Raw genomic sequence first — 22,898 nt, forward strand, 5'->3', positions numbered from 1 at the left:
ACTTGTGTTTATGGCTGACAAAGGAACTCATTTCTCTCTTTTACACTTCTTTCTTCCAAGATTTAAAAAAAGCATCCCCTAGAATCAGTTAATCACCCTATTAAAATACAACTTGTAAGAGAAGACAGCAGGGAAAATTTACTCATTGCTTTGTTGGCTACCTGGCCTTAATATCTCCATCTCTGATAGAGTACAGCAGTTCTATAGTAGAAATTAGGTAAGGCAGGACCTAAGCATAGGTAGCAAAGAACGTATACTCAGTGATAAATCAAAGACCTGAAGGTGGAACATTTAAAAGTGTTTTCTGGTGTCTACTTAACACCTGTTTTGCAGGCCTATGCTATACTTAAACATTTGTGGCTGTCCCCAGGTTCCTATGCATTTCTGGGCACTGTTTTACCCAAAGAGAGCTGTTGACCAAGCCCGAGAGTTGGTTAGTATGTTGGAGAAGATAGCTGGCCCTATTGGTATGCAGATGAGCCCACCTGCTTGGATTGAACTAAAAGATGACCGGATAGAGACATACATTAGAACCATTAAATCCATGCTGGGAGTTGAGGTAAATAAATTGGACTTATAATCCATTTAAAAACGTGTTTGTTGTACTTATCTATTCCAAAGTTTACTTGCTTTTATTGGTCTTCAGTTAATAATGCATGAGAATGCAAATATAATTGGCCTTTTAGCTGTCATCTTTCTTATTCCCTAACCCTACTGCAGTCTTTCTTCCTTTTATACCTTAGCTTCAGGTGTTAAAATTTACTGTCCAAGAGAGAGCACCTGATTAGACTCCTATTCATTATCTGAAGGATTGGGTGTGCTAAGACCTGTGGTGAGTGAAAGATGAAATGACTGAGGCTATCAAAGGTTTGATCTTCTGAGCATATCTGTTTTACTAAACAATGTATGTCAATTGCCTAACAAATCAGACATAGCCCCTTCTTTACCTTACAGCTGGGCTCTCAATACTGGGAAAGACAGACTTTTACACATTAAAAACAACAAAATAAGGCCATTTGATTAAAAAGAAACAGTACAACATTAGGCAATCTAATTTCTAATGAGATGAAAGATTAGGAACATTCCAAGTTGGGAGGGGGAGAGCAAATAGGTACAATTCCCTGAATTCAGGAGAAGAAAGTGTCCCCCTCCCCCCTCCCCAATGTCTGTAAGCAATCAAAAGAACATGGATATAATAACTAATTGCTCAGTTTAGGGCTGGTTTTCAGATAAGCCATATAGGTTGCTTGAGAGGTACAATTATAAAAAAAAAATTCCTTGCTTCAGTCTTGGAACTGACTTGTTCTCTGGTCAGCACAATGAGATCCTTACCTAAGGGTTTCTAAACAGCAGGAAGTGGTGGTCCAGTTTCTTAGTTGTGCAGGACTAGATTGAAACAATGCAATAAGGTTTTTTCCTACTTCTCACAATTGAATTCATTTTTTCTCACAAGATAGAAACTGGACTAGACTCAATTGAATAGAAAGGGAACTCAGCTAGCCACAGAGTTGAATGACAAGATAGAGTTAGTGTGTTTTACTTCATTCCCACAATTAACCACTTGCTGTCCTAATCCTCTCAGTTCCCTCATTAACAGAGTTAATAGTGCCAGGAACCATCTTGCAATGTTCATTGCTTAGCTGCTACAGCCTGCCCTAGTTCAAGATCCATACAATGCTAATCTAGATTGGCCCATCAAACAAGCAAGGTGCCCTTATTAGTTAGCAGTAAAGAGCTTTTGTAATCAAGCTCAAAGGAAAAAGAGAGAAACTGGTTTTGAGAAGTGAATTTATGATGAGGGCAGTGATAAAAGTGGATTATTTTGATGCAAAGACAGTGTGAAAGAAGAATGGAGGTATGGAGACAGATTTTTCATGCTGTCTTTTTTTTTTTTTTTCCTGAGATCAGGTGACAGATCCCATACAGACCAAGACAGCTTTTTTTTTTTTGACATAACAAATGCAAAACTTGTTTTGATTGACTGCATATGTTTGTAATAGGGGTTTATTTTTCTTTTCTTTTAGTGGGAGTGGGTAAAAGATGGGAGGAAAATAAGGCAGATTTTCAAGAAGAAAAATAGAATTTAATTTATAAAAAGAAATAGCATGTCTTTGGATGGCAGAGAATGATTCACTTTACTGAAGTATAGAGTATACAAAGCAAAATTGGGGATTTGGGATGCTAGATCAAGGGGCCTTGAATAGTAGATAATGGAGTCTGGAGTTTACTCAGGAAGCTTTAGGGATTTGTAGAAGCTTTTGAAAAGAGGGATGTCCTAAAAAGGTTTATGTCTCTGGAAGATTGTTCTGGAGACTAGAAGGATGGATTGCAGGGGAGACAATAGAGCCAGGAAAACTTGCTAAGAGGCTGTTGCAATAATGGAGATGAATAACAAGAAGAGCCTGTTACTGTGATACTGACATCTGAAGTGAATGGATGAATGGTGAGACAGCTCACAGAGGTAAAGAGGAATGAGAAATGGAGAAGAAACAGCTGAGTATTGGCTTGATTTAGGGGACTGCCTTGTAGGCAGTGCATGATAAGTGTCCAGGGTTCAAGATAAAGGTCATGACTCAAAAATAAGAAAGAGGAGGAGGAGGAGATAGCTAAGGGCAAACCTGCATTCTAAGTAGAAAGATTCTAGGAGAAATGATCAGCAGTCTGGGCACTGACCCATGAGGTGCCCTGGACAGAGGAGGAAAAACATGGAGGCAGGAGGCCAGATTTGAGCTTTATCCTGAATCAGGTCTGTGACAGTCTGTAAATCTGAATGGGGAGATGGAAGCCTGGTTACAGGCACATGAGGGAGGAGACAGGAAGAAGGCATCAAGGGTAATTGTTTTAAGAAATTTGGCAGTGAATGATAAGAAGGAGGTGAATGATAAGTAGATGTAGATGTATGAAGAGAAAGGTTTTTAGGATTAAGAAAACCTAAGAATCATTGTAGGCAGAAAGCGACTAGTAAAGAGGGGAACACTGAAGGTGTATGCAAGAGAAGTAATGGTACTAGAATTAGACTTTAGCGAGAAAGGAATTAGGGATGTAGTTAGAATAATTAACCTTAATACACAATAGCACTATTATCTATTCTATAGAGGAGAATGGACAGAAGATGCTAAGATGTTTTGTTGAATGGAGGAAAACGGAGGGAGTCCATATCACATGGACATGGTTGTTACAATACAACAGAATTTTTAAGTGTCTATTATATGAAGAACATTGTACTAAACTGTAAGAATATTATTAGGGTATTCTTGGAAATATCAGAATTTACTCCTTGATGAGGTACTCCTGTGTTCTCATCTAGAGTATGCATTTTATTTTCAATCTTTGGAGAGGGAACATTCAGTATACCCATGCTAACTGAAGAATAGCTTTATGCAGTGTGAGCTTTATTTAACTTCACATTGGCCATATTGGTGTTCTGCTATCCTTTAGGACAAGCAGATTCTAATTCTGTTTATTCTCTCTGTATAATTAAGGGAAGTATTTTGATGTATCATGGGGACATTTATTCCCTGAGAATAAATTCTCTTACCTCTGTTAGTAATTACTTGTTAAAAATTATTTTATTTTTTGTAAGCACAGAAACCTTACTCTATAGATTCAAGCATTAAGATGTAGGGAATTTTGCTAGAAAAAACTATTCCCTTTCTTAACAAAGTTAAGGATGACGATATTTGTGAAGTTTCTCTTAAAATCTGGAATTCGGGGGGAAAAAAGGCACCTTACGGATTTTGAATGGCTATGTCGACCACTGAGAGTGAGTTGGAGTTGAGACTATTTGAATTAAATATTCCTGAGAATCTCTATTTGCCATATTCCTAGTCCTCCTTCACCCTATCTTCCTATGATAAGGCCCTTAGGATTATGTTCATACAAATATCTTTACAGGCTTCATTGTGATTTGCATGCTCTAAATCAGAGGTTGCAAGGCTAGCTAAGAATGGTTTTTATATTTTTAATAAAGTTTTGTTGTATTTTAAAATGTAAAAAACATTCTTAGCTTAAATGTAAAAACCACACATAGACATACACTGCTGCAGATTTCTGACCCTCACTTGAGGAAAGTAGTAGAAGATATTTCTTGTTACTCTTTGGTTTAATTTTTTAAAGACCCAAAGTGACCATTCAGACTTTTCAAATTTAGATTCCTAAATTTCTAGACCACAACTCTTTCCTCATCAGCTCTAGAAAATTTATCCTTGAGAGAACTAAAGCAGTTGTGCTAAGTCTCATTTTAATTCTTGACAAATATTGCTGAAATCTCAATGCTTTCAGCATCTATGCCCCTTACTACAATTATTATTCTAAGTAGGACTTTCAAAATGTTTGTTGACCAGTCTGGATTTCCAGAGATGCCTGCCCATGGAAACAAAAAACAAATGAAAAAAGCTTCATCTTCCCATCTAGGAGGGAATGATCCACTATTAATCCATATTTAAGAAACTCATAATCTGAGATAATTCATTTATTACTCACTGTTAAGGGTTCTTTTGTGTTGCAGAGTAGTGAATGCTCCAAATAAAGGTTCCAGGAAAGGCCCTAGTCTTCCAGTGCAGAATTCTGACATGTCTGTTTTGTCTTCCAAAGGGGAAAGTTCAGATGGTGGTTTGCATCATCACAGGCACACGAGACGATCTCTATGGGGCTATCAAGAAACTGTGCTGTGTGCAATCTCCAGTGCCCTCACAAGTGAGTGGGAATTAGCATGGGAGGATCAAGAAGCTCAACTCCAAGATTACTTTGGGATCTTGAGGAGAAAGAGAAAAATGTTTTGTAGAGTACAATCAGAACTCAGATTGTATACTAACTATAGTGCCTCTGATTAGAGGGGTCCAGGTGAGCAGCATATATCCATTCATGATTGCTCAACTTACTGCTGAGATTAAATTAGTAATTTTGATTCTTGAGAATATAAGCCTCTGATTAGCTTTATAGGGCTGATTCTAGAAAATGTGAACTTTGCTTTGAAAGAGAACAGTAGTTTTTCTCCATCAGCTTTGCTCAGAAATATCTTATTTTTCATGAGATCCTTTTGAAAATTTATGCCCCTTAAAAATGCAGAGCTGAGATTGTTAAGATAATGGCATCTACTATAATTTCTTGAATAAAAATATTAATCATATTATTTTGGATTGCTTTCTGATCAGATTAGTATAAAATGATGGTGTTCTGATTTTGCTTTTGCTTTTGCTTTTTTTTTTTTTTTTTTTTTTTTTAAATTTGGTTCTAGGTCATCAATGCCCGAACTGTTGCACAGCCTACCAAGCTATGGAGTGTGGCTCAAAAAATTTTATTACAGATTAACTGTAAATTAGGTGGAGAACTTTGGGGAGTGGACATTCCATTGGTAAGTAAAACTTACATAGCCATTTCCTGAATAAAAACAAGATACTTGTACTCATTCATATTAGTCTTCCTAAGGATTAAATCTAGTTGTTTTCACAGTCTTTATGTATCTTCTTAGCTTTTGTACTACTTCTGCATGTCATTTGTATTGACCATTGTCCTGAGTGGCCTGGTTTGTTTTGTTTTGTTTTGTTTTTGTATAGAAAATAAAAGGTAGGTAATAATTTATCACATTCTTGCTTTAAAAATAACTCCTTGGTTTATAAAGATGCAAGGTGGAATGTTTTGGAGATCAGATAATAAATGGAAAAAGTGAAAGGCTGAGCTTTTTCTCTCCTAGAAACAACTGATGGTGATTGGAATGGATGTTTATCATGACCCCAGCAGGGGGATGCGTTCTGTGGTTGGCTTTGTTGCAAGCATCAGTCTGTAAGTCCTTCTTCTTCTTAGTGCCTCTAATGTTTTACCTCATTTTGATTATATGTTATATTGATAGTTATTACATGGATAGAGTGATGTGCCTGGTAGTCTACTTATTTGAGGAGCTAAGACCAACACATGTGAAAAAAATTATAAAAACATGTAAGACATATAATGGGTGAATACTGTAACTCAGAAAAGGTGAAATCTCTCTAGATGATAATATTCAGTAACATAGTAAGTAGTTTGTGAGATGGGCCCTGCAGAATAAGTAATGACATCTAAGGCATGGAGAATAGTCTGAATTGGAGACAAAAATGTGGAAATTAGCAAGATACTTTCCAAAAATAGTGACAAGGCCACATGCTGTGGTGAAAGGAGGCTTTGGAGCTGAGGCTGGAAGCTTGGGCCTGAATCCAGCTCTGTTATTTCTGTGCCTTTCAGCACAACCTTTCCACATTCTGTATCTTCATGTAAAGTAATAAGGTGGGACTAACTGACCCTGAAAGTCCCTTCTAACTTTTCTACAACCCCATAAGATATTCATGATTGGAGTGGATAGTTTGTTTTATGGGAGAATAAATGAAAATTAGGGAGGGAGAATGGAGGCAGATGTTGTAGGACTTTGAAAATTAGTCAGGGGGCATTTAAGTGAGGTGGTAAGCCATTCAATGTTAGGCTTTTAAGTTAGAGGAATTATGTTCTGAGAACAATATTTAGGGGAGCCCAACTATAGAATATAATTAGGGAAATCAGATTAGGAAGAGATTAGTTAGATAGACCTTTAAGGGTCTATAGGGATCTATAAGGATCTAGCATATTACATCAACTAGAGAAGTAATGTGAGTGCAGGCTAGGGTATTGCCATTGGAATTGGAAAAGAGACAGATTCAAAAGACATCTTGAAAGTATAATTCTTGAAGTTTAACTATCTCAATATAAGGAACTAAAAAATAGTAATTGAAACAAATATTTATAATAACCCTGACGAACATAAAGATGATTTCAAGTTTTGAGCCTAGATATTTCAAAGAATTGCAATATCCCTGAGTTAGGGTTCTCAGAGACCATTTAATGTCCAATCCATACTTGATCAATGAAACCCTCTACAAATAAGTGGTCATCCAGTTGAGTGTGTATATTGTCATTAGCAATGGCTATTGTCCTGAGGGATCTGTTTGTTTGTATAGGAAATAAAAGTCAAATAGATAATAATCTTTATTAAAGTCGTTGAGATACAGGAATGAACACATCACCTACTAAATGCTTTCTACTTAGGAATAACTCCAATTACTAGGATTTTTTTTCCCCATATTAAGCCTAAATTGCCATTATGCATCTTCCCACTCATTGTTCTTAGTTCTGTTTTCTGGACCCATACAAAACAAGTCTCATTCATCTTTTCTGTGAAAGTCTTTCAAATTCTTGAAGATTATAGCATTCTCCCATAATTTTCTCTAAGTTAAATATTGTTAGCTTCTTAAGTTGGGCCTCATGTTATATGACCTCCACTCCCCTTATCATCCTCTTTAAGACACAGCCTATCTTGTCAACATTCTTCCTAAAATGTTATCTCCAGATGCAAAAGTAATCCAGAAATGTTCTAACCAGGGCAGGGAAAATAGGACAAGTAACTTTTGATCGCAGAAGCTATGCTTTATTAATGCAACCTAGGAAAGCATTTGTTTGTTTTTTTAATTTTACACTGTTGATTCATAGTGTTCTTTCACTTCATTAAAACCCCTTTTTCATATGAACCACCAAGACTTTTCTATCTAATAAAGGTATTATAACAAGGTGTTCTGTCTGAATCCAAGGGTAGAACTTTCAATTTTATTTTATTAGATTCAATCTAAGTGGCTGTTAAATAGTGAAGTGGATAAAGTGCTGAATTTGTAGTTTTGTCTAAGACACTTTCTATGCAGGAGCTCTGAAATTACTTTCCTACTCTCTACCTGTTTCCTAAATTGCAAAATGGAACAGGATTGTTGTAAGGATCAATGAAATAACATATGAAGCATTTTGCAAACTTTAACATGATCTATAAATGCAAATTATTATTATTTAGATTATCCTATCCTATCAAGATCATTTTGTCCAATTTGATGAGCTCTTCCCATCTTTATGAGAATTTGAGATAATGAATGTAAAGTACTTTGTAAACCTTAAGATACTTTATAGATTTAGCTGTTCTTTTAGTTTTCCATTCTCTGTCAACTGTTTTTGTTTTATTCAGAGTACTATTGCCAAGTGGCAGATAAGAGATCTGGACAGGGAATTCAGTTTTCTTTAAAAAAAAAAAAAAAAAAAAGATCAATTGTGTATGAGGTAAAAGTAGTCTTCCCAAATGGAAATATTCTTCAAGTAGTCAAAGACAAGGACTTGAAATACTTATTAGAGAGTTTTGGAAGTATATAATTTAATATATCTTGAAATTAAATGGGACCTTAAAAAGGTTATATAATTTAACCTGATATTCAAAATCCTTCCTCCTGCCCAACTTAACATTCCTGAGAAATAATTATCCAGCTCCTGTTTGTAGATTTTTAGCAAGGGGGAAACTTAACTACTTAATGAGTCAGCCTATCCATTTTTCTACCACTCTAAACAAAATTCTTGTATTAAGCAAATTCTTGTATTATTTCCTTATAATTTCTGCTACCTACTTGATGGATCTATACAGGTTGAGTTTAGTCTTTCTCTCTAATAGTATCACTTCAGATATTAGAAGTCCATAATCTTGTTATGCCTAGGGGCTAACATGACAATATCCTATAAGTTTATTTTTATTCCTCTTTATTTCTTATAAGTGCAATCTTTGATTTGTGAACTATGAAATTTAGCTATGATATTCCTTGGGTTTTTCATTTTGGGATCTATTTCAAGAAGTAATCAGTGGATTCTTTAAATTTCTATTTTACCATATAGATCTAAAGTATCAAAGCAATTGTCCTTTGTAATTTCTTGAAATATGATATCTAAGTTCTTTTGTTTTGATCATTGCTTTCACTGTTTCTTAAATTCTCTCCTCTTTTCTCGTCATTTTTTCCAGTAAGATATTTCATATTTTCTTCTATTTTTTTCATTATTTTGACTTTGTTTTATTGTTTCTTTATTGATGTGGACATTTGCCCAATTCTGCTTTTTTTTGCTACTTGTATAGAGTTTAATGAACAGAATTAGAACAATTTTATACAATAATATAAAAACTTTAAAAGACTTTAGAATTCTCGTCAATACAATAATAAAACATGAATGCAGAAGAATAAAGGTGAAACACTATTCATCTCTTAACAGAGAGATGATGAATTCAAAATGTAGAGACCTATATTTTTAGACTAGAAATATTTTTATTAAAGCTTTTTATTTACAAAGCATATGCATGGGTAATTTTTTCAACATTGACCTTGCATAACTTTTTGTTGCAATTTTTTCCCTTCTACCCCCCCACCTCCTCCCCTATCTGGCAGGTAGTCCAATATATGTGCAAAAATGTTTGTGGCAGCCTTGTTTGTAGTGGCAAGAAACTGGAAACTGAATGGATGCCCATCAACTGGAGAATGGCTGAATAAATTATGGTATATGAATACTATGGAATACTATTGTTCTATAAGAAATACCAACAGGAAGATTTCAGAAAGTCCTGGAGAGACTTACATGAACTGATGCTGAGTGAAATGATTAAAACCAGATCATTGTACGACGCAATAACAAGAGTATATGATGATCATTTCTGACGAACGTGGCTCTCTTCAACAATAAGATGATTCAAACCAGTTCCACTTGTGCAGTGATGAAGAGAGAGAGCTATATACACCCAAAGAGAGAACCATGGGAATGGAATGTAGAACACAATATAGCATTCTTACGCTCTCTATTGTTTATTTGCTTGCATTTTTTTTTTCAATTTTTCTTTTTCTTCCTTCTTGATCTGATTTTTCTTGCACAACAAGATAACTTTATAAATATGTATACACATATTGGATTTTACGTGTATTTCAACATATTTAACATGTATTGGATTACCTGCCAATTTTGTTTTTTAAATGTCCTTTTTTTTCCCAGTGAACTTTGTGCCATTTTACCTTTTGACTAATTCTGTTGTTTTTTCCCCCAGTAGTATTTTATTTTGCCAAATATATGTAAAGATAGTTATTATTATTATTATTATTAATAGTTTTTATTTACGAGATATTTGCATGGGTAATTTTACAACATTGACAAGTGCCAAATCATTTGTTCCAATTTTTTCCCTCCTTCCCCCTCACCCCTTCCCCCAGATGGCAGGTTGACCAATACATGTGAAATATGTTAGAGTATAAATTAAATACAATATATGTATACATGACCAAACAGTTGTTTTGCTGAACAAAAAGAATCGGACTTTGAAATAGTGTACAATTAGCCTGTGAAGGAAATCCAAAATGCAGGCAGACAAAATTAGAGGGATTGGGAATTCTATGTAGTGGTTCATAGTCATCTCCCATAGTTCTTTTGCTGAGTGTAGCTGGTTCAGTATATTACTGCTCTCTTGGAACTGATTTGGTTCCTCTCATTGTGAAGAGGGCCACGTCCATCAGAATTGATCATCATATAGTATTGTTGTTGAAATATATAATGCTCTCCTGGTCCTGCTCATCTCACTCAGCATCAGTTGATGTAAGTCTCTCCAGGCCTTTCTGAAATCCTCCTGTTGGTCATTTCTTATGGAACAATAATATTCCATAACATTCATATACCACAATTTATTCATCCAATCTCCAATTGATGGGCATACATTCAGTTTCCAGTTTCTGGCCACTACAAAGAGGGTTGCCACAAACATTCTTGCACATACAGGTCCCTTTCCCTTCTTTAAGATCTCTTTGGGATACAAACCCCGTAGCAACGCTGCTGGATCAAAGGGTATGCACAGTTTGATAACTTTTTGAGCATAGTTCCAAATTGTTTTCCAGAATGGCTGGATGTATTCACAGTTGCACCAACAATGTATCAGTGCCCCTGTTTTCCCACATCCCCTCCAACATTCTGTATTACCTTTCCCTGTCATTCTAGCCAATCTGACAGGTGTGTAGTGGTATCTCAGAGTTGTCTTAATTTGCATTTCTCTGATTATTAATGATTTGGAGCATCTTTTCATATGACTAGAAATAGTTTCAATTTTTTTATCCGAGAATTGTCTGTTCATATCCTTTGACCGTTAAAGATAGTTTTTAACTTTAATTTTTTAAAAACTTTGTGTTCCAAATTTTTCTCCTCCCTTTACCTTCTTTACCTCGCCCCTCCCCAAGATATCAAACAATCAGATATATGTTAAACATGTGCAATTCTTTTTAACATATTTCCATTTTTGTTATGCTGTGCGAGAAAAATCAGAACAAAAGGGAAAAAAAAACAATGACAAACAAACAAGGTAAGAATACTATGCTTTAATTCACATTAGTCTCTGTAGTTCTCTCTTTGGATGTGAAGAGCATTTTCCATCCCAAGTCTATTGGAATTGCCCTGAATCACCACATTGTTGAAAAGAGCCACATCTATCACTGTTGTTCATCACATGATCTTGTTACTGTATAGTGTCCTCTTGTTCACTTCATTCAACATCAATCCATGTCTTTTAAAACTTTCTGAAATTAGCCTGCTCATCATTTCTTACAAAACAATAATATTTAATTACATTCATATTCCATATCTTATTCAGCCATTTCCCAACTGATGAGCATCCACTCAATTTCGAGTTCCCTGCCACCACAAAAAGTATTGCTATAAACATTTTTGCACATGTAAGTACTTTTTCCTCTTTTATGATCTCTTTAGGATACAGACGCAATAGAGACCTAATATCAAGGTATGCACAGCTTTATAGCCCTTTGGATATAGTTCCAAATTGTTCTCCAGAATGGTTGGATCATTTCCTAACTCCATTAAAAATGCATTAATGTCCTAGTTTTCCCACATTCTCTACAACATTTATTGTTATATTTTCCTGTCTTCTTAGCTAATCTGAGAGATGTGAAGTGGAAACTCAAGAGTTGTCTTAATTTGCATTTCTCTTATCAATAGTGATTTAGAGTATTTTTTCACATGACAGAAATGGCTTTAATTTCTTCATTTTAAAATAGTTCATATCCTTTGACCATTTCTCAATTAGGGAATGGCTGGTTGCTAATTCTGTTTTTAAATTGTTGTTTCTTCAGTTTTTTGTGCCTCTTTTACTAAGCTATTCTTTTCATTATTTTCTTGCCTCACTCTGATTTCTTTTCCCTTTTAACTCTGCCACATTTATCTCTAAAGAAGTTCTTGTTGAACTTTTATACAATTTGCATTTTTCTTTGAGGCTTTTTTAGTAGTTGTTTTCATAGTGTTGTTTTCTTCTGAGTTTGTGTCTTGGTCTTCCATGTCCCCATAATAACCTTTTGTGGTCAGGTTGTTTTTGTTGTTGTTTGCTCATTTTCTAACCTATTTCTTGCCTTTTGAACTTTACATTAAAAGTGGGCCCTTGCCCACTTGAGTATGGATCCTGTTCCAAGCTTCAAGTCTTTTTGTATTGCTATTTTCAGAGCTAATTCTGGGGTCTGCAAGTTTTCGGTACAATCTAGGGAGAGGGTTGGTCACTGATTTCATGATGTTCCTCTGCGGCTATAAGCATTCACATTCCTCTCTGCCCTTAAACTGTGATCATGTCCTCTGCTCCCTGCAACTGTAAGTGCTGGTGCTTTTCACTGCCCTGGAATTGTGACCAAGAACACTGTTCCTTTGTGATTGACCATAAATGGACCTCTCTACCTGAGAATTGTTACCCAGAATCTAAGAATGGGCTGTGGAGTTGTCAAACAGCACCTGATCCTATGTCAATTATCAGCTCAGGAGTCTTTTATGACAGGTCTCTTTCTGATCCCTTGTCCAGCCCCTTATCATCTCCCAAAGCAGTTGCTGCTGTGTGGTATACTCTGGGCTGATCATTACCTTTTTAGCACAGACCTCTCCTACTCACCTGCTAAGTTGTCTTGATCTAGAAAAATATCTACCCAGAGGGAATTTTTAGATGAGTTCAACTGAGCTGCTATCTCTGCTCCACCATCTTACTATTGATATAATCAATAAACAAGTCCTGTTCATTCTCTACAGCATCTCTTGTAATTGTTCTCTCATTATCATTCTCACTTCTACTAATCAGCAAAGGGGGTAGATATCAGAGAGTAGACTTATCTATTCTTGGGCTTTTCCCAGCTTCCCTCAGAATCACCACTAGATCAAATTTTTGAATGGATTTTGGAGTGACAGAACCCATAAACATTTGGAGTGTAACAGAAACTATCTTGGAAGGACTTCAAGAAAGGTCTGTCTCAATTGGGCAAGGGGTACACAGCCCAATGCAGATATAGCACAGGGAGGCTCAGGGTTGAGAGGTCCCACAAGGGAAGCAAGCTATTGGAAGACTAAGCCAAAATACAGCAGTGTTGGCTATTCTTCCCTGGTTCAGAGGTCCAGAGGATCAGCAGACTATCTGTGAGATCTCCAACATAAGTACAGAAGGTAAATAGTGAACCTCTGAACCCTAGCATAACAGGCAGGACTTGGCCAGACCAAGCACAGTGGGAAAGCCTGTAGCACTACTGGCCCTAGGGCAGTGAGAAGCCTTGGTCGCCCTACAGAGGAAGTTCAGGACAATCTCCCCTGTGCTGTAAGAGCAGACCTCAATCTTTAAAAACCTTTAACCTTTAAACCTTTAAAAAAAAGAACAAAAAAACAAAAAGAGCTCTGACCATAGATATCTACTATGAAGACAAAGAATAGGCCTCAAACCCTGAGGACATTAAAGGTAAAATGTCTCCAGATGAAGCCTTAAAGCAGGATATAAACTGGAACCCAACTCAAAAAGTTTTCTTGCAAGAATTAAAAAAGAATCTTAAAGTTAGAAAAATGGGGAAACGAAATGAGGGCTTTGCAGGAGAGTTGGGGGAAGAAAATAACAAAAAATGACTTAAGAAAACAACTTAAAAATACATTTGGTGAAATAGAAAAAATATACTGAAGAAAATCACTTCTTAAAAATAGATTTGGTGAAATGGACAAAGAAAACAACTCCCAATCAATCAGCAACCTCAACACTCAACTCGAGCTCCTCCTACAGCTTCCCTTTATCTGGACACTCCTGCCCTTAATATTCCTTGGCAGGCTTCAGGTAGAGATAAAAGTTGGAGCTGAGACCCTGCTGCACTCCAATGGCTACCTCTTAGTCTGCCTTGAATCTATAACCAAGAACTAAAGAATAAGTAATAAATTGACAGCTGGGTTCTTGTTCCTGTGCACCTTGTGCAAGGTTGCATGTAGTGGTTGGTATAGAAATAATAATTAGAAACCTCATTACCTTTTCTCTTGGACTATTGTAATAGATTCCTAACTAATTTCCCTCCTTAGTCTCATCCTTCATATACTGATCTGATCATAACATCATACACATGCGCACATGTACAACAAAATTAAATTACCTGGTATTCTAGAACCTTCACTAGTCAGAGCCAAGATAGCAGAATAGAGAGAAGAAGTATAGCAAGTTGTTCCTAACAAAACTCTCGAAACAGGCAAAATCCTATTGGGGAAATTGATGAAAAAGTTACAGTGACTTATATCCCAAAGAGATTTTAAAGGAGGGAAAAGGATTCACAAGTGCAAAAATGTTTGTGGCAACCCTCTTTGTAGTGGTCAGAAACTGGAAACTGAGTGGATGCCCATCAATTAGAGAATGGCTGACTAAATTGTGGCATATGAATGTTGTGGAATATTATTGTTCTGTAAGAAACAATCAGCAGGATGATTTCAGAGAGACTTAAATGAACTGATGCTGAGTGAAATGAGCAGAACTAGGAGATCATTATACACGGCAACAACAAGACTGTAAGATGAACAATTCTGACGGACATGGTTCTCTTCAACAGTGAGATGATTCAAGTCATTTCTAATTATTCAGTGATAAAAAGAGCCATCTACACCCAGAGAGAGAACTATGGGAACTGAATGTGGCTCACAACATAGCATTTTCATTCCTTTGTTGCTTCCTTGCAGTTTATTTTGCTTTTTTTTTTTTTCTCTCTTTTTTACTAATTTGATTTGATTTTTCTTTGGCAGCACAATAATTGCATAAATATGTATGCATATGTTGGATTTAACACATTTCTACTCTGTTTAACATATATTAGACTACTTGCCATCTAAAGGAGGATGTGGGGGAAGGGAGGAAACATTGGAACACAAGATTTTGCAAGGGCTAATGTTAAAGAACTGTCCATGTATATGTTTTGAAAAATAAAAAGCTTTAATTAAAAAAAAAAGAAAAAAGAAAAAGTCACAGTGAATAATTCTTTCAGATTGCATTTGCATATGGAGTCAGAGGAGTCTGTGGATCTGGGATTGGAGTCTGACCAAGAGACACTAGACATTCTAGTTATCAGGGCCTCAAAGAGGATGGAGGTGATCTCAGACCCCTATGGAGCACTGCAATCTTGCACAGGGTGCACAGGGAACAAGAACCCAGCTGTCAGTTTATTACTTATTCTTTAGTTCTTGGTTATAGATTCAAGGCAGACTAAGAGGTAGCCATTGGAGTGCAGCAGGGTCTCAGCTCCAACTTTTATCTCTACCTGAAGCCTGCCAAGGAATATTAAGGGCAGGAGTGTCCAGATAAAGGGAAGCTGTAGGAGGAGCTCGAGTTGAGTGTTGAGGAAAACTTTTGATTGTTTCTGAAAGGCAAAAGTAAGGACAGAGCATATTCTAGACAAGGAAACACCAGTGAAATAGATGCAGAAAGATGAAATCTAGGTCATATTTGGGAAACAGCAGGGCAAGCCAATTTGAGTGTATTGTGAGGTATACATGGACAGAAAAAGTAAGGAGGGAGCTAGGCTTATACAAGGCTTTAATTACCAAAGAAGTTTATATTTGACCATAAAAGTTAGAGAGAACTTTGTCATAGTAGAAGATTAATAAATATTGCCTGAATTAGATCTCAAATTCGATCGTTTTATCTTTGAGAATAAGAACCAAGAATTTTTTGATCTTCCCCATAGTACCTGTGCATAGTAATGTTGATTAATTAATACTAAACCTGCTTTTTAGTATCTGAGATCCAAATTTCTTCTGTTGATGTATTTTCTCTCTCTTTCCTTCAGCTCCCTCACCAAATGGTATTCTCGAGTGGTGTTCCAGATGCCTCATCAAGAGATTGTGGACAGCCTAAAGCTGTGTCTGGTGGGTTCCTTAAAGAAGTATTATGAGGTGAGAAAAAGCAATTTTGTTGTTCCAGGATATCTTTATACTTAATTTCTGTAAATTAACAGGAAATACGATTTAATAGAAGGAAACCCAAATCATGTTCAAAGCAAGTTCAAAGTCCAACAGTTCTAAGTTCAACAGTTGAATAAGAAGGTTTGAACCTGTGCTGGTACCTATCAAATAAAGTTCTATTTAGCCATGTTGCTTTTCATGTTTTTGACCTTATGCCCCTATACCAGTGCTATTATCAGAGACTTAATTTAAATAATTAGTGTGGCACAAGAATCTATCTGACTCTTATGACTAGGTTATTGCCAGCAGAATCCTCTCATCTTTCCATATGACAAATATAAATTCACCCCCCCCACCCCAATCTAGATATCCAAAGTATACTGAGCATGAGAATCAGCACGTAACTGCTATTAAACTGATCCTGGGTTGGAGAAGTAGCCATGAAATGTTCTCAGCTTGTCATAGAGGTATCCAGAATAAACCCTGATCTACAGAGCTTGAGATTTTTAAGGATGGATTAAGCCCTTGTGAAAAGTAAGCTGTCAGAATTGTTTAAAACTCTGATCTCTAGAATTGTTTCTGTGAAGTTTCTACTGCAACTCTTTACCAACAAGTTTAACATCATTTTAATAGCAGAACTTAATGATCTATAGTGAATTTTCTTCCTGTAAAGAAACCTATGAAGAGTCATTTTAGAGCTAAAAAGGATTTCATTTTACAGATAAGGAAGGTGGTAAATGATTTGTTTCATGTCATACAGAGACAGAGGGAGATAAGAATAGAACCCAGGTCTCCTGACTGCAGGTTTCATGTTCTTTCTGTTATATCGTGTGACCTCTGTATAACTGCAGGTACAAGTCTTCCTCTTTGTTTCTTGGGTTTGCTTCTTTCTTCTGTTCCTACAGCCATAACCCTATTCCCCTCTTTACCGCTCTTTAATTACTGCCTAGGACAGCAGCTTGAGTCCAATGATGTACTAAATTCACCTACCATTTAGGTGAGCTTCCAACAATTTAGCAGCATTGGTTTTTCAGTATGGAACCAAGGAACCAAACTAAAACTTAGAGGAGAAAAATCCTGTTTTGCCGTTATGTCATTCAGATATTTGAAATATATTTCTGAAGTTATTGAACTAAAATAAACTTAGATTATAAAAACATTTTCTGAATTCAGTGATTCATTCCATTTGCTGAATCCACCTTCTTCCAACCTTTTGGCCTCCATTCTAAACTGTATGTAGTTAGGAAGGATTATTTTTTCTTAAATATATTTTGATGCCTCCACTAAAGTTTGACTCCTTTACCTCAGAATACAATTTCTTTCAGGTCTGACAAACTGGAAAACCTTTGAGTATGAGCCTGGGATAGCCTATAGACCTGTTATCTGAGGGGGACCAGAGGAAAGAGGCATCCCCTGAAGTTTGGCCACAGAGTGATGAATTTTTTTGTCCTATACCACTCATGAAGATCATCTATTAAGGCAAAGAGGGGTTATGATCTGTGTTAGAGGGAGAACCCATGTTGATTCTTAAAGTATTGAAGTATGTCTATTTTTATCATAGGAATTACTTCTAGAAGGGACTTTAAAAATCACAAAGCCCAACACCCTTATGTTACAACTGAAGGAAACAGACCCAGAAAGGTTGTGACTTGCTAGTTATCACACAGGGTATAAACAGCAATATTAGGATTTGAACACAAGTTCTCTGATTTCAAGTTTAGAGCTCTTCCCACTTGCTGTCTGGCTCCTCACATATGGGAGTTGAATGTCTCCCACGTAAAATTAAAGCTTCTAATGAAGCTTTTTTTTTTTTAAGGTTCACAATCTTCTAGTCAGTCATACTTTTGTAATCCTAAATGGTGCATATCTGGTGAAGTAGAGGGATGAGTTATTAGTTTGGCTGGAGTAGTAAAGAAAACAGGACTATTCATCCTGGATTTTCCAGGGCATTCCCTACTTTTAAGAAAAAAAGGAACATTCTTTATCACAACACCATGTGCCCTGGTTTTCTGATTTACAGAGTATGATCATCATAGGCATAGTAGGCAATGAAGATTTCTTCATTGGGGCTCTCAAAACCAATAACTTATCATTTTACAGTTGTACCTTATATCTAAGTAGAGCAGCATTCAATAATATATAATTTGTGCTTAAATTTATTTCCATCATAGCTTCTTTCTACCTTAGATTATAAATTCTTGAAGGTTATGGACCAGGTTACTTAGGGACTATGCCCTCTGTTTCTTTTCTAACTAAAGTTTCTCCAAGGCAGAAATTGCAAATCATGTCCAATAAAGGCTGCTAACTTACAAAAGGGACATCTTATAATAGGAAGCAAGAGTAGATTACTCAGTGGTCTATTTCTCACTTTCACCAAAGAATGTTATCACTTCTTTGTGCTTATTTCCTTATCCATAGCAGAAGGAGAATAACAAAATCATAGGCTTAAAGTAGAAAGGGATCTTGAAATCATCTAGGTTAAATCTTTTATTGTGTGTGTATATATATATATATATATATGTACACACACACAGGCTCTGAGACCCAGAGAAGTCCAATGATTTGCTTACAGTGACACAGATATTATGATAGAGTCAGGATCTGTACAGTCTTTAAATATTGAAATCAGTGCTGTTTCTATTGTACCCCTTGTGTTAGGATGTGCAAATGAATTATAATAATTATAAATGGAATATGTTGAGTTTCTCAGAAAAAAATATAAGTATATGTGAAAGTATAAATATGATCTAGTTGTTACTTTGCTAACAGATTCATTGCAAGTTTCTTTTTATTTCAAGCATGTACATATTTTCAATTTAGATAAACTATGTCTAGTGCATGCAGAATAAAGTTCAAAAACTGTCCAATTCTATCTGTTTGGGCCAAATGTACCTTCAAATTATATGGAAATAGTGAACTTTGAATTCATTGGCATTGAACGGGAACCAAAAATATCTTTTCCAATGAATTATGAGCTTAACTATTTTTAAAAACTGCACATAATACAACACAAACCCAATGAACCAGCTCATATGGGAAAAGAACTTTAAATATTTTATATAATTATTAAACTTAAAAAATAAGAACCTTTTAAACATTCCACAAACTGTATAGTTATGTCATTTTTTCCAAGTTGTGCTCTAGTATATTGCGTAGTTACAGTTAAAAAATTAAACGTTCATAATATTTCAAGGTGACAATGTTTTATTTAACTTTCTTCATCATCTTTTGAGTCTCCATTTTTGGGTACACCATAATATAATCTGAGGGAGAGTTGGGTGATAGGAAAGACAACTGTTCTTTAAATAAACTTTTTTTTAAAATAAACTGTTCTTTACTAGGTGAAGTTTACTTGGTATATGTGTGCCAAATAAGATTTTTGGTTTTTCTATAAATTTGGAAATTTACTGGCTTATTGATCCTGGGCAAGTCATTAACCTCTATTTGCCTCAGTTTCCTCATCTGTAAAATGAGGGTAATATGAGCCCCTACCTCCCAGGATTGTTGTGAGGAACAAAGTGCTTTACAAGTAAAGCACTTACCCATAATGCCTGGCACGTAGCAGGCACTATGTAACTGTTTGTTAATTTTGTTATTGATGATGATGATGGTGATGAAGATGATGAAGAAGAAGAAGAAGGTGTAGTATAAACACTGAGTTGAAAAGCAGATGAGTTGGGACCATCATTTCCCTGACCAGCCTTTCAACTTTTCTTAACAAAGTTGAATAAGAAACCTCCCAGCTTTAATTCTGTGATCCTGTGACTTGCCTGACTCGATTTTGTTATCTTTGTGCACTGTTTAATTGCTCCTTTTGATATTCTTGACCTCTCATGATCCTGTGGAAGTCTAGAACTTTTTCAGCAAAACTGACCATGTTTGGGACCTGTCTGTCAAATCTATCTGAATTCATATGCCCAAGAAATGCAAGTTTGAAGCTTTCTTACTAATGAGAACTGTGTCTGGTGAGTCCCCTTATTTCAGAGATAATAAGAAACTTGTATTATTTGGGTTTCACTTCAGGTAAACCACTGCCTGCCAGAGAAAATTGTGGTATACAGAGATGGAGTATCAGATGGTCAGCTGAAGACAGTTACCAGCTACGAGATCCCCCAATTGCAGAAGTGCTTTGAAGCTTTTGAAAATTACCAACCTAAGATGGTGGTGTTTGTAGTCCAGAAAAAAATTAGTACTAATTTATACTCAGCTGCTACAGAGAATTTTGTGACTCCCTCCCCAGGTACTGTAGTGGACCACACCATCACAAGCAGAGAGTGGTGAGTAGGCTGCCTTTCAGCACACCTTTGTATGGCAGATCAGCTTTTGGAGAATTCTTTTTTTTCTAAATTTAGAATGGAAGGATTGTTCTTGGAGGCTGTGTATATATATACAACAGTTTTCTTCTTCTGCCTCCCTCCTATAATATTTGGAGGGATAAACTGGTATACTTAAAGAGATTTCCCTAACTTAATGAAATAGCAAGCACCTCCTCTGTGGTGGAGATGGACATAGGATGGAAATGATGCAAATGCCTACCAGTCTACCGGAAACAACACTGGACTAGAGTCCTCTTTTTTCTTATTTGTAAAAATGGATGTGCTCTCCCAAATACATTCCATATTTACTACTCTTGGTACCTATTTTTACCTCTTCTTCTTGTCTGTAATTTTTTTTTTCCTAAATGAATGTCTCTTTTGGCAAAAAAAAACCCCAAAAAAACAATTAGGGTGGTTGAACTAGATCTCTGGAATTCCTTCCAACTCCAAAAATGATTTAATAAGATCACCTTAAAAAAAATAGAACTAACCAAAATTGGGACTGCCTGAAAGAAAGTTTTCTTAATTTTTAGAGGTCTTCTTGGGAGATGTTATATTCCTACGTAGGTATTGAGTCACACTTCTAACTCCTGAGATTTTGTAATTCTATAATACAATCCATGTCACAAGTTTGATATTTTTTTCTTGCCAGGGTGGATTTCTACCTACTTGCTCATCATGTGCGACAAGGTTGTGGCATTCCTACACATTATGTGTGTGTTCTCAACACTGCAAACCTGAGTCCTGACCATATGCAGAGGTGAGCCCTTTGCTTTGCTATGGAGCAATGGTTCTCAAAATGTGGGCTTGAGGATTAAAGACTCTTTCCATGAGATCAAAACTATTATAATAACACTAAGGCATTTTAATTTCTAGTACTCTACATACTGACAAAGGTAACCCATATATAAGTGCATGGGGTTCTCAATTTTTAAGAGTGTAAAAGGGTTCTGGAACTCCAAAGTTTGAAAATTGTAGCTTTATAGGTAAGTCTGAATCCAGCTAATTAACATAGATCCAACCATAGGAACTGTTGCCAATTGAGTTCCTTGACATCTTTGACTATCCACAAGGTAAAAATAGTTTAAATTTGGACAACACAGAAATAATTTTCTTAGCATAATTGTAGTCTTTTTTTTGAAATAATTAAATTTTGCTGAACAGAAGAGTTTACTTGTTTTTGATAGAAAATTTCCTTTATTTGGTAAACAGGAGAGCTAGGCTACAAGTAAAATAATTTGTCTAAAGCATTTGATAAAATTACCGAAACATCTTCCCTGTAGGGATAAAATTAATTAGGAAGACTTCCAAGAACTTTGCAAGACATCTTAGGTTCTCAGTTAGTTAAGAATAACTTAAGGAATGTGATGGCATGTGATAATTGATGTGCCCGAGTGGACAAAAGAAGTTTTTAGGCACAAAGTAGTTTTAAGTACATTGTTCTGCTTTTGGCCTCCAGGTTAACTTTCAAGCTTTGCCACATGTATTGGAATTGGCCTGGCACCATCAGAGTCCCAGCTCCCTGCAAGTATGCCCACAAGCTAGCCTTCCTGTCTGGACAAGTCTTACATCATGAACCAGCCATCCAGTTGTGTGAGAAGCTCTTTTTCCTATAACCCAAGTCAGCAAGCAAATTAAGGAAAGAGAAAAATGAGTTTTCCGGATTTGAAATCTCAGCTATGACTTCTCCAGGATCCTCAGAGACAAAAGGTGGCATTTTTGAGTTGCTGTTTTCCCCCTCCTCAACCCAATAATATTTATTTTATTTTTTCATCCTGCTACCACCAAGAAAACTAGTTATTTCAGCCCTGTGTGACTTGAAAATTACTATTCCCCTTATGGGAAGGAGTTAGAACATTGCCACTTTTGGAGGTCTGGGAAAAGTTAAAAAAAAAAAAAAAAAAAAAAAAAAAGAAAGACAAAAAACTTTTAAGAGCCCCCAAGCCAGATAGAACTATAAGAATCTGTAGCTGCTCTATTCTCTAAACCCCATAATCCTCTCTGGTGCCCTAGGTGAGAAAATAAGTGGTCATTGCAAGTTCCTTAAGGAGATATTTGGACAATTGGGAAAGGGTAAAGAGCTGTTTCTTTAAAATAGGCATTGCCCCTGCTGGCCTGGTGCTTAGCCTTTCCATGGAATTGGGCTCGATTCAGCAAGCATTTCTCATGACACTTCTGACATAAAAGCCTGTTTTATTTTTTTTAATAAATTTTTATTGATATCTTTTATTTTTACATCACCTAAATTTCCCACTGTTGATCTTCTCCCTTCCTGTCATAGAGAGCCAGCCCTGTAACAAATGATAAAAAAGAGGGAGAACAAAGAAGTTTGGCAAAGCTAACCAGATGACCTTGAAAAGAATTTGATCTTTATCTCTAGTCCTCTACTTCCTAAAAAGAATTGAGGAAGATGTGTTGAATCTTTTTTTTTCATCCTTCACTTTAGATCTCTGGAACTCCGAAGATTTCAAGTAGACCATTTCTGTGTTTCATGTGCTTTCTAGTTCCATTGGTTGGGCTTAGCAT

General features: G+C 36.0%; 1 protein-coding gene across 7 annotated transcripts in view; it reads left to right on the plus strand.

Moving 5' to 3' along the window:
• Positions 1-22,326, plus strand: part of PIWIL2 (piwi like RNA-mediated gene silencing 2) — a 70,909-nt gene extending 48,583 nt beyond the window's left edge. For all 7 annotated transcript variants that reach the window (XM_074287501.1, XM_074287496.1, XM_074287497.1 and 4 more), the window contains 8 exons: positions 371-559; positions 4,594-4,695; positions 5,237-5,353; positions 5,693-5,781; positions 15,942-16,047; positions 20,080-20,333; positions 21,025-21,132; positions 21,832-22,326. In XM_074287501.1, coding sequence (XP_074143602.1) covers positions 371-559; positions 4,594-4,695; positions 5,237-5,353; positions 5,693-5,781; positions 15,942-16,047; positions 20,080-20,333; positions 21,025-21,132; positions 21,832-21,988 — 1,122 coding nt within the window. In that variant the 3' untranslated portion in view covers positions 21,989-22,326. The remainder of the gene's footprint in view (positions 1-370; positions 560-4,593; positions 4,696-5,236; positions 5,354-5,692; positions 5,782-15,941; positions 16,048-20,079; positions 20,334-21,024; positions 21,133-21,831) is intronic.
• Positions 22,327-22,898: the final 572 nt, after the last annotated feature.

The sequence above is a fragment of the Sminthopsis crassicaudata genome, chromosome 2, assembly GCF_048593235.1.
Source record: "Sminthopsis crassicaudata isolate SCR6 chromosome 2, ASM4859323v1, whole genome shotgun sequence".
NCBI lineage: Eukaryota > Metazoa > Chordata > Mammalia > Dasyuromorphia > Dasyuridae > Sminthopsis > Sminthopsis crassicaudata.